Source organism: Oryzias melastigma, linkage group LG17 (genome assembly GCF_002922805.2).
Source record: "Oryzias melastigma strain HK-1 linkage group LG17, ASM292280v2, whole genome shotgun sequence".
Taxonomy (NCBI): domain Eukaryota; kingdom Metazoa; phylum Chordata; class Actinopteri; order Beloniformes; family Adrianichthyidae; genus Oryzias; species Oryzias melastigma.
Window position 1 is genome coordinate 7,828,656 of NC_050528.1, and position 12,628 is coordinate 7,841,283.

The window sequence follows — 12,628 nt, forward strand, 5'->3', positions numbered from 1 at the left end:
AAAAAAAAATTTACCTTTTACTTTTAGTAGAGGCCAAATTAGCAAAAAAGCTAGCTTGTTGCCTAATTACTAGCTGAACTCCAAATTAGCATAAAATTCCTCTGTAAATTAATTCAGCCAAAAATGTTAGCATGTTGCTAAAATAAAAGCTAAACTCTAAATTAGCCTAAAAACTCCAGGAGATAACAGATTAGCTAAAAATGTTAACATATTGCTAAAATATTAGCTTAACTCCAAATTAGCATAAACATTTAGAGGCCAAATTAGCCCAAAAAAAGCTAGCTTGTTGCTCAATTACTAGCTGAACTGCTAAATGGCCTAAAATTCCTCTGTTAACTAAATTAGTCAAAAACGTTAGCCTGTTGCTAAAATAGAAGCTAAACTATAAACTAGCCTAAAACCCCCAGTAGATAACAAATTAGCTAAAAATGTTAGCATGTTGCTAAAATATCAGCTTATCTCCAAATTTTTGAAAATTACTATTTTATTTTTTTTTCAGAGAGCTACCATGGAGGGATAGAAGAGCCACATGTGGCTCTGGAGCCGCAGGTTGCAGACCCCTGGTCTAGCTAGCCGCACGTTGTCATTTCGCAAATTTGTTGTGTTACTACGTATTTAATTTTGGTGTGACGTGACTTACACACTTTTATCAAACGGGCTATATGCTGGACCTACTTCCACGCTCAGTCATTTCTGTTTGGGGCAGTGGACCGCTGTTTACGTGGAGTATTTGGAGTTTATGGGATGTCTTTTGGAGCTACAGAGTCACTATAAACGATTTTTAGCGCATTTTTACATGTGAACAGCTCAAAGGCTGATGGAAATTCATGTTGACACATAATCGGTGCAGCCAAGACGAAGATTACTACACTGTTTCAGGTATTTTTAGTGCATCCAAAGGTAAATGTTGTTACTGGTCGCACATATTTAATGTTAAAGTCCCGTTAGCTGACACGCAGCGAGAGCGCGAAGCCTAGCTGCAGATGCGGCCACGATCGGGGCCCTATTGGTGCATTAACCTAAATCAGAACCGTAATCCGTATTAAGAAAATGACGTTCGAATACCGTTGTCACCTTCATTTGGGCTAATGCTAACTAGCATTTCTAATTATTGCCGTCTTTATCTTTATGACCTGTTAGTTGTGCTTCACTTACTCCTCAGCAGAGTGTTTCTACATTTGTTTAAAATATAACTTTCAGTGTCAGGTAGAAACAGTCTGATTAATTTCCTGAAACGCCTCAATACAGGGGAGGTGACAGTTAGCGCACGCCGCTATCACTCCATGAAGAAGGCATCAGCTGAGAGTAGGATCAGTCACTTCGAAAAGATTTCCATGTATAGAGTTAGTCATAATCAAAAGTAAACAGACAGTCTTATTTTAAATAGAAATCTCCCAACAGAGTAAGAATTTTTCCCTTATTTTTAAGAGGCTACCTCCTTCATGCTAGCTTAGCTGCTCACCCAAAATCCCAAAAGTGCAGTGATGTCATTTCCTGAAAATCTGTTCTCCATTTCACCTGACAGCACTGCGCAGATCTGTGTGCTGTTGCTGGCACAAAGTATCTGCAGCGTCTGTGTGATTTGCCAACACAGTGATGGATGAAGCAGATGTGTCAGGAGGAACCATCTCCACTAATGACTTCATCGAAAGAGAGAAAACAAAGCTGTGCTGATTACAGATGAATATTCAGAAGCTAGAAACATTTTTATATCGTTTTTCTTGAAGTCTCTGCTGAGTGCCAGTGTTGGCATGGTAACAAGCCTGCCATGCTAAGGTCAGCCTGTTAATATTTAACAGCAGACTGTTTTTTCTGCAGCGTTTTAGGTCTGCGCGGTAACTGTTAGATGACTCATTCCCCATGAGGGTGCGGTCTCCTATCATTCACGACTGTCACTTCTCCACCAAGTCACTAAACACTAGTTTTCAAACTCCAGCTCAGCTGGTTTGGTTAAACTGTTACCAGATGTTTGCAAATAATTATTACTGCAAAATCAACTTGTAGATAGTGATCGAAAGAAGAAGAGAAAATTCATCAAAATGTGGATTTTTGTGCAGGATTTTCTTTTTTCTTTTCCGAGGGAGTGTCTTTTAGCCTTTGCTAATCCTGTTTAGCAACACTCCCTTTTAGGGAGTATCACTGCAGGCTTTTTAAGAGGAACTTTTTGATTCATTCCTTAAGGTTCCTTTAGATTCTTTGATAGATGACACCAGGAAGGAAGGAAGGAGCTCTGATACATAATTTAATTGGCTACAACTCTTACTAATGAAGTAGCATTTTCTTCATGCGTCCTGAGGGAGGTAGCCGTCCCACCCTGTGCATGAAACTGTCTCTGCACACCAGCAGTTTCGAGTGTGAAGTGGACCGGGTGACTACTGAGAGAAAGATTTTAGAGTCGGACGAGTTCTCAGGCTGTGAGATTAAGCGTCACCTGATCTCAACTGCAAACAAACCAAAGCCAGAACAAGACCTGACAGATTGCAGAGAGTTAGACCTTCATACTGTTCTACGAGGCCATGCTTCACCTTAATATGAATAAAAATTAAGATCAAAGATTTAGGAAGTAGGCCTGTTAGTGGTCTTGTTTCACATCCAGAAGGTTTGAATCCTGACTTTTGAGTTTTCTGTGTGGAGTTTTCACTTTGGCTTCCTCCCACAGGCCAAAAATCATGCAACTTCGAGCAATTAGTAAACTGTCTTTAGGTGTGGATCGTCTTTGTGAGTCTGGTGACCTGTCCAGGGTGTATCTGCCAACCGTAACTGGGATAGGCTCCAGCAACCCCAAAAATATGTGATTTATGAAGTCAAACATAAATCAAAATCCTAAATATGGCATGATACCTTTTAAAAAAGAAACTTATTCATAAAGAAAAGGTTGTGTACCACTTTACTGGAAATAATATGAATACAACATTTAGTTTTACGTTTAACATTTTTTTTGTTTTGAATCCAAATTTCTCCTGTTACCAAACTATCAACAATACGTCACAGGCCTATATATCACGGAATATTGATCGTTCAAACTGTTAAAATGTATTCATTAAACTAAAACAAAAGATAACTTTTTCAGAATTTTATTGATTCCATAACAGGAAATTTATATTGATAGCTCTAGTTTTTAAAAGTTGGATAAAACGGATAAAAACACAGAGATCTCCGACCACTTTTTGTGGTTGTCAGGCTACAATAGTTGATCGAGTAAACAATGCTGCAGCGGATCGTTTTAGACCTAAAAGTGGTAGAAGAAGAAGTAGAAGACATGCCACTCCACTTGTTAGTGTAAAAAAGCAACTTGTCTGTAAAAATTAGTTGATAAGAAGAGAATAAAGTAGCAAAAACAGCTAGCTAACTTGGAGCTAAAGGATGCTAACTGGTAGCCAACTGTTCTGGTGGTAAAAACAAACAAATAAATAAAGTCTGTAGGATCAGAATACCCAACTCTTTTTCTGTTTCTAATATTTATTTCTTTTTAACTATCACTAAGGGAAAGTATCATTTAGCCTACTTTAGCTCCCAGTTAGCTTAGCTGTGTTTCCGCTATCCCTTTCGGGGTCACGGTGCTGCTAGAGCCCGACCCGGGCAGATAGCAAACATGACACTCCACACATTAGGTGTAAAAAGAAAAAACTTGTCTGTTAAAATTAGTTGATAACAAGAGAATACCGTAGCAAAAACAGCTAAGCTAACTTGGAGCTAACTGGTAGAAGTGTAAAAAAAATAATAATAAATGACAAAATTAATAAAGTTTGAAGGGTCAGAATACCCAACTCTCTTTCTGTTTCTGAATTTTCTTTCTTTTAAACAATTACTACGGTAAGCTGCCAGTTAGCCTACTTTAGCTCAGAGTTAGCTTAGCTGTTTTTGTCCTTTCCATCCATTTTCTTACAATATAAACGATGCCTGAGACCGGCGGGAACAAATTCTAACAGGGGAAACATACCTTGACACAACACCAGCACCAACAATCAGACAGCAGCACGGCGGCCGCAGAGAGACGTGGATCCCGCCGCCGCCGCTGCCGCCTGCTCTGGTGTTTCTATCTTTTTTTTCATCTTTCTCCTGTTTACGTCTCTCTTTTTTTGTGTTAATATCGTTTCTTTTTCAAGCAGAGCTTAATAATTTTCCTGCCAGGGGATCAATAACGTTCTAAAAAGTTTAATTCTATTGTAGTTTAATAAATGAGTCATATTTTTGTTAACAGGAGAAATTCATATTCAAGACAAAGAAAAGTTATATTCCAAAGAGACATCTTAAACGTAAAACTCAATGTTGTATTCATATTTTTTTCCAGTAAAGTGCTGCACAAAATATGAATTTGTGCCCAATTTTATATTTAAGAATTTATGAATATGTTTCTTTTTGAAAGTCAAACCTAAAGATGTGTCGATCTTAAATCATGCAGGTCAAAGTGGAGCCGGAAACAACTGGGCCAAAGGGCACTACACGGAGGGCGCCGAGCTGGTGGACGCGGTCCTGGACGTGGTGAGGAAGGAGTCGGAGAACTGTGACTGTCTCCAGGGCTTCCAGCTCACCCACTCCCTGGGCGGAGGCACGGGCTCCGGGATGGGCACGTTGCTCATCAGCAAGATCCGCGAGGAGTATCCCGACCGCATCATGAACACCTTCAGCGTCATGCCTTCCCCGAAAGTCTCCGACACCGTGGTGGAGCCTTACAACGCCACGCTGTCCGTGCACCAGCTGGTGGAAAACACCGACGAGACCTTCAGCATTGACAATGAGGCTCTGTACGACATCTGCTTCCGCACGCTGAAGCTGACCACGCCCACCTACGGAGACCTCAACCACCTGGTGTCAGCCACCATGAGCGGGGTCACCACCTGTCTCCGCTTCCCCGGCCAGCTCAACGCCGACCTCCGGAAGCTGGCCGTCAACATGGTGCCCTTCCCCCGCCTGCACTTCTTCATGCCGGGGTTTGCCCCCCTCACCAGCAGGGGCAGCCAGCAGTACCGCGCCCTCTCCGTCCCCGAGCTCACGCAGCAAATGTTCGACGCCAAAAACATGATGGCGGCGTGCGACCCCCGTCACGGCCGCTACCTCACGGTGGCGGCCATCTTCCGCGGCCGCATGTCCATGAAGGAGGTGGACGAGCAGATGCTGAGCGTGCAGAACAAGAACAGCAGCTACTTCGTGGAGTGGATCCCCAACAACGTCAAGACCGCCGTCTGCGACATCCCCCCTCGAGGCCTCAAGATGTCCGCCACCTTCATCGGCAACAGCACCGCCATCCAGGAGCTGTTCAGGAGGATCTCAGAGCAGTTTACCGCCATGTTCCGCCGCAAGGCCTTCCTGCACTGGTACACCGGAGAGGGAATGGACGAGATGGAGTTCACCGAGGCGGAGAGCAACATGAACGACCTCGTGTCCGAGTACCAGCAGTACCAGGACGCCACGGCAGACGAAATGGGCGAGTACGAAGAGGACGAAATGGAAGATGAAGATGAAGTCCATCACGATCCTCGCCACTGATCCATGACTGCATACATGACTGAAATAGTGAGGATGATATGAGGAATGCCAAACATTAGTCCTTAGCAGAAACGCTAGAAAATGCTTCAACTGACAAAGCTTACGAGTGCAATCAAAGCTAAAAAGTTTTTTTTTTTTTTTTTGTCTGAGTCATGAGTTGCCAGCATCAGAAAGAAGTCTCGTCTTTGACACAGTTTTGTAACACCGTGCTCCAATGCTCTGTAGTCCAAATAAATAATCCCAACTGCGTAAAGTTTTCTTTATTTGTGTCAATCTAAACTTTTGGTTCCACACTTTTCCTTACATAAACACATCAGAGTGATCTGTTTACCCACATGACTTTTTTGTTTTCTTTTGCGAGTATCCTCCCTTCATGGTTGGCTGCTTCTTTGGTTAAATCTTTGGCAGAGATTAAAGTCCCACTCCGATGATCTTTTGATATGTTGTAAAAGCGTTCCCGGCGGTGATCTTTTATTTTAGGTACATCTAAAAACATGTCGTTTCTGAGTTTATCAGAACTTCCCCTCTTGTTGGCATGGAGTAAGCCTTCCCTTATTTCTAGGGATGTCCCGATCAGGTTTTTTTGGGTCCGATCCGATTCCGAGTCATTTGATTTTGTGTATCTGCCGATACCGAGTCCCGATCCGATACTTTTATAAAAAAAAATTAAAACATGGATAAACTGAAGAAACAGATTAGTGTTGTCCCTTATTTATATTTCATTAACCTTATTTTATCATTAAAAACTTAAATAAAACACTTCTGTGAAGTAGCTTTAATAAACAAGTATAAATACAGCAAATATAAACTAGGAAAAAAAATTCTTGTTATATAAGTGATAATTAGTCGTGTGAGAAAGTTTAGTGACTTTAGCTTTAACATCTTTAGAGCTATTGAACATTTTTGACCAAATGTGATTCCTGTCCTCATTTAAAATTCTTAAAAATAAATTATAACTTTGTTTTAGCATAAAATTTGATGAGTGTTCATGAATAGCTGATATCATTATTAGTTTTAATTTATTAGTTTTATGTAGTTATTTTTAAGATTATGTGCTTATTTATTAAGTTCTTATGACATCACATTTTTGGTTTTATTACCACAGTAGTTAATTTTCTTAACTGTTATTTCTCTGTCAGATAAATCAAACAGGCATATCAAAGGACAGCTCGGGTCCTAAGGAGTAAAATCACGGCGCTAGCATGTAGCAGTTAGCAGCTGCTGTGTAGCCAACTGTCTGCAGCATGAAGAGCTTCACATTAAAAAGAAAAAAATACTGTCTTTTTCTGTTGGGATACCTTTAGAGATTGTTGTTTGAGTTGTGACAAACCAATAGAGACACTTGCTGTCAGTTTAAAGCGTTTTTAAAAGACTTATTGGTCCCGGAAGTTAGCTTACTAGCTAGCTTTGTTTACAAGTTAGCCTTCTGCTTGAGCTGCTGCTGTTTTCTGCTGCGTTTTGTTTTCTGCTGCGTTTACTGGTAATGACATTTTGTGATCTTTTCATGACATGCAGACTTCTAGTGGAGTATTTATCTGGAATGATAAGATAAAATATAAACCTCTGATCATAATGAGAATAAATGAAATATCCGATCTGATCGGACAAAGGAGTCCGATTCCGATCGAGTCCCAAATCACGTGATCGGCCCCGATTTCCGATCACGTGATCGGATCGGGACATCCCTACTTATTTCCCATTATCTCTTTGTATCTTACAGCCCCTCACACCCCCAACGTAACATGACCAATGCAATGAAAATGGTAAACAATATCGGAGGTATCCATCTGTACAGTTATAACTTTCAAATGTCATGCTAAAACTAAAACTAAAATCACTACTTGTATTTACATGTAGACTTCTGTGGATTAGAGCACATCCACATGAAGAAATGAGTTTCTCCTCCGAGCAGCAGAAGGATACAGAGCCCGCTGCTGTTATGGTTACCCCTTAAGAAAACTATTTCGGACCCCCCACTCCTACAAACTGGAGGGGTAGGAGAACAATCTGGATTTGTTGGCAAGTGGATGCATCAAAATTGAGCTTTTAATGGAGATTTGACGTCACAAAACTCAAAATCAAGTTGACGAAGATGTTTAATACATTTGTTAAGCATATAAGCAGTTTATTAATAGACAATGGCTGCACTTTAGATATTAATGAATCTTACTAAATATGTTAATAAACCTTATTGTGCTGATAAATGTCTTACTAACTCTAATAGTTTTGAATGTGTTTATAAAGTTTGTGAAGGAATCTTATTATTTTGCTTATGTTCTTTTTTTCCTGATTCACAACAATTGAAATAAAGAAATAGTCAGAAACACAAAATTTAAGCCTAATTTTCTTCAAAAATCTCCTCCATCATGTGAAAAATAGTAAATACGTTTTCTTTATGGAGCACCTTTCTCAGACGGATGTCGAGTGAAAAGACAAAAACTTTATGCCACAAGAACGAGTGAAAAACACAATTTTCATCAAAAATGTGTAAATGGTAAAAAAAAAAAAAAAATCAACATACATCACAAAGCTGTTATTATAGATTTGAATGAACACCAGAGTATAAAGTTGTTTACTTCATATTCTGTAAATTAAGCCTCGTTTTAAACCCTGAACAGGAAGTTCTTCATTCCAGCAGAAACCAAAACCACACATTTGTCTAAACTGTGGTTAAGACAATAGATCCTCTTTTTCACAAGGATGTGCGTTTTAACAACGGCTAAAATTTAGGGTCATCTGCCAAAATCTGGAAGTTTTAAAAAAAATTATTGATTAAAAAGGAAAAAAATGTTCAATTAAAAAAGAAGAGAACAAATATTGATTAAAAAAGACAAATTATTGATAAAATTGAACAATCATTAATTAAATAAGGGCACTTATTGATTAATAGAGTACAATTATTGATTGCAAAAAAAAATTGTTCAAAAAAGAAAAAAGAAATATTGATTAAAAAAAAATATTGATTAAAAATGAACAATTATTGATAAAAAAAAAGAACAGGTAATAAATAAAAAAATATTGCTTAAAAAAGAAGTAAGTATTGACAAAAAAGAACAATTATTGATTAATAAAATTAACAATTATTGACTGAAAAAACAATTATTGTTAAAAAAGGAAAAAATATTACTAAAAAAGAAAAAAAACAATTACTGATCAAAACAATTATTGATAAAAAGGGAAAAAATACTGATATAAAGAAATAAACAGTTATTGTTTAAAAAATAAAACAAATATTGATTAAAAAAATAATTATTGATAAAAACAAGAACCGTTTTTGATTAAAAAATAATAATTATTGATTTAAAAAGTGCAATTATTGGTAAAAGAATACAATTATGAATTTAAAAAAGAACAATTATTCAACAAAAAAACTACAATTACTGAAAAATATATTGATAAAAAAGCAAGGAATAATTATTGATTAAAAAAGAGCTTTGTTTTTTGTTTTATTTAAATTAGAATCTTCCTCATTCCTGCGGTTAATTTTAACAAGCAGGTTAAAACTGTATCAGAGTCTTTTTGTCTGTGCAGCTTTGGCTTAAACACTCAGGTGAGGATTGTTGACTGACTTTTTTTTGCAACCCTTTTTTTTTCTCTTTCTTCCGGTAAAATCCCAGTGGTCGTTTGTTTTGGCACCTTCCAAAGCTCGTTTACAGTAAATGAAGATTTTGGCCTCTTTAGTCACTGTAATGCTTGAGAAAAGAAAGCCAGCTCAGATGAACCCTTGAGGTTTTTCAGCCGCCATCGTGGTCCACATTCCACATTGGGGAACGGTAATTAGCGCTCCAGCATCTCAACACTGAAGGAATGCTGCAGAAGAATTGTGAGGGCTGTCAAGCTCAAACCGATCACTGCGAGCACAGAATGTGAGAGGAGCTGATGGTACGAGCGATATCATCCGCCTTGAGAGAAACATGTCAGTCACTGATGAGGTGGAAGCTCGTTTCTCAGGGTTTCTAGTCGTAAACATTTCACAAGCCGAGCCCCACCCTGTTTGGGTCTGTATTCTCTATGTGGCAATGGGAAACATCTGCTTTGATCTGAGTTATCGCCTGCAGAGCGCAACAGAATCTAGTTCTGCTTGCTGCTCCAGGTAGCTCTGTGTGAACGTCCAACAACTTTAAATGCACTGAAAAAAATTACTTTGTGCACGAAAAAACAGCTTTAAAGAAGTAAAATCATCTTCAATAAAGGATTTATGAGTATAAATGTTCCACAGTTGACTGAAAAAAAACAAAGTTCAGCTTCTGTCAACAAACAATGAAAATTACAGGGTATTACCTGCCTGTAACTGCACGTTTAAACTCCTTCATCTCAGTTTGAGTTTTGCCTTCATGCACGGACTGAAACCTGACGTTCTCCCTTCTCCCTTTTGTTTTTAGGAACACTAACTGAACCTTTTGGGGCCTTCCACAAAGCAGCCTGTTGTTCTACAAATACCAAGAGCGGCATGAAAGAACTCCGGACTAAATGAGATCTTTCATTACCAGAGGATACTCTAACCTGCTAATGTTTTCTACACGGCAAAAACGGATTCCTAAAAAAGAAAAAGAAGAAAAAAAATGCTAAAAAGGTGGATTTAATTCTCAAAATAGGAATAAATAGTTTCTAAACCCAATGATTTTTTTTTCTTTTTTGCTTTTTAAAAAAAGTTTTTTCAAATTTTAAGAGTTTTTCACATATTTCTAAGAGGCCTATTTTTGCAGTACTTGCTTTTTCCTTCAGGGTACTTCCTCATTCACTTTAACCTGTTTTTTTTGTTTGTTTTTTTACACCTATAATTCCAGTGTTTATGTTCTTTGATTTACACTGTTAACACAATAATTCCAGCAGATTCTGAAGGAGAAAAGTGGCGTGGTAATAATCTGCTGGAATGATTGTGTTAACGGTTTAAAAGTTGCACTATGTTAAAGATTTTGTGTTCAAGCGTCACAGCTTAAAGGGTTAAAATACATTTTGAACAATAAATATTTTTTTCTTTCTCCAAACAAGAAAGAATTATGTTTATTAAAGTTTTAAATTTTTTTAAAGGATTTTTTTAACACAAACTGTATCTTTTAAGGATATTTTTAAAAATATACCTTTTTTTTAATTTAATTTAATTTAATTTATTTCATTGCAGACATAAAAACCACAATAGATTTCTACACTTGCTGAGAACTTTAAGTCAGTGTGTTTTTTTAAATCTCGTGTGTTTAAAGTATGCTTCAGTACGGAAGAGGATTAGGGCCACTGAAAAAAAAAAAAAAAAAGCCCATGAAAAATTCTGACTTTTAATCTCAGAATTCTGAGATTAAAAGTCAGAATTCTGACTTTTAAACTCAGAATTCTGAGTTTAAAAGTCAGAATTCTGAGATTAAAAGTCAGAATTTTTCATGAGCTTTTTTTTTCAGTGGCCCTAATCCTCTTCCGTACTTCAGTGTTTTCTGTGTTTTTTAAAATAATTTTATACAATTACCTTTTATTTTTTTAATCAAAGTCACCTTACAAAGTCAAGACCCAGGGGCTGGATCCTGGCCCTTCAGATTATTCTATTTTATGGTTATTAATGCCCCAAAGTTATCTTGTGCTTTTTTTAACTTGTATAATTTTGACAAGATGTATTTTTACAGAGAGTAAAATATTGAAAGTTATTTAAGGTTTAAGTTGATTTATTCTGAAATAATATTCCTGCTGGTTTTTATTCATAGCAATGTTAAAAAGTTACATTTTGAAAGTTTTAAAAATGTAGTTTTAGAGTGTTCAAAATGTTTTTCCTGTCCGGCCCACGACCTAAGGTGTGTTTTGGGTTTAGGAGTTTGACACCCCTGATCTAGGTCGACAGGTATAATATTTATTAGAGGGGTGTAATGCAAGAGTTTGGTGATATGTATTGCGATACACATCTCATGATATGATAAATATCGCGATATATCCCGACAGTGTATCAGAACAATCACTCTTTCTTATCAGAGATCGCTACGAAGAACCGCAACTCACCTTTTTATATGATACTGGCAGTAAGTTGGTTCAGTACCCATCCAAAGTAAAAACTAAGTAGTACATGTCTCATAACAGCAAAAATCAAAACAAGATGGTTCTAGAGGGATCTTGTTTTGGCAGCAGTGTAGAGCTGCTCAAACATGCTTAATGTGCTATGCTGCCAACTAGTGGTCGGAGGTTTAGGTGAAAAAAAAGATACTGAGCCACATTTTCTCATAAGTAATTAACAAAAAAAATCATAATTTTAAATTGATAAAAGTATCGCCTATTGAAATATCGTGATATATCAACAAATCCATTTTTTCCCTATGTTTATACTTGTTTTTTTTTTGTAAATTTGGCATTTCTCTTTTCTTAAGTAATTTTTAAATGTTATAACAATTTGTTTAACCTCCAATGTTTATGTTCTTAGATTTACTGAAACTTTTGAACCGTTAACGTGATCATTACAGTGTTACGTTCTTTGGAATTACGTTGATCGTGTTAACAGTTGAAAAGTTTCAGTATGTTAAAGATTTTGTGTTTAAGCCTCACCGGCAACGCCTCAGGTGTTAAAGGTTTAAGTCTGTTTTTCTATTAAAAAAAAAAAAAAAAAAACGTCTTTCAAAGAAGTTGAGCTGGTTTGTAAAAAGGAAAAAGAAAAACAAGTGGAAAAGTCTGAAGTATTTTATTTAAAAAAAAAAAAGTCTCTAACCTTCAGCACTTTATAAGCGCCTTTACAGCTGTGAAAAGCCCAAACATACAAATTTTAAGTGTTTCTATAGTTCTATGAAACTGTCAGAATCTGCATTCAATGTACAAAAACATTACTTAATTTTATTAAAATAGCAAAATAATTACAAGAGCAAAATTTTAAAAACCCAGAAAACATCTTCATACTTAAGCCGTCACCGCTATACTCTCACTGCAAATGGCAAATATAATACATATTTCTCACACAGAGTTATTTTAGAAAAAAAGGTTTTCAGTGCATTGCATCTCATTTCAGATAAATCTGACAACTTGCACAGTTAAAGTACACTTTTTTACATTCAAATACATGCAAGTTCAAGCAAATAAAGTCATGGTGCATTAAAAAAAACTTCATGTTGCTGCATAGTTTCTACTTTTAGTGATGCTTTACAAACTCAGCTGTCGTAGAAACAAGAAAAACACTGTT

General features: G+C 36.9%; 1 protein-coding gene across 1 annotated transcript in view; it reads left to right on the top strand.

Moving 5' to 3' along the window:
- The window catches only part of LOC112147666 (tubulin beta-2A chain), an 8,563-nt gene extending 2,823 nt beyond the window's left edge, over positions 1 to 5,740 (top strand). Inside the window, exon 4 of the mRNA XM_024274205.2 lies at positions 4,403 to 5,740. Coding sequence (XP_024129973.1) covers positions 4,403 to 5,487 — 1,085 coding nt within the window. The 3' untranslated portion in view covers positions 5,488 to 5,740. The remainder of the gene's footprint in view (positions 1 to 4,402) is intronic.
- The last annotated feature ends 6,888 nt before the right edge of the window (positions 5,741 to 12,628 follow it).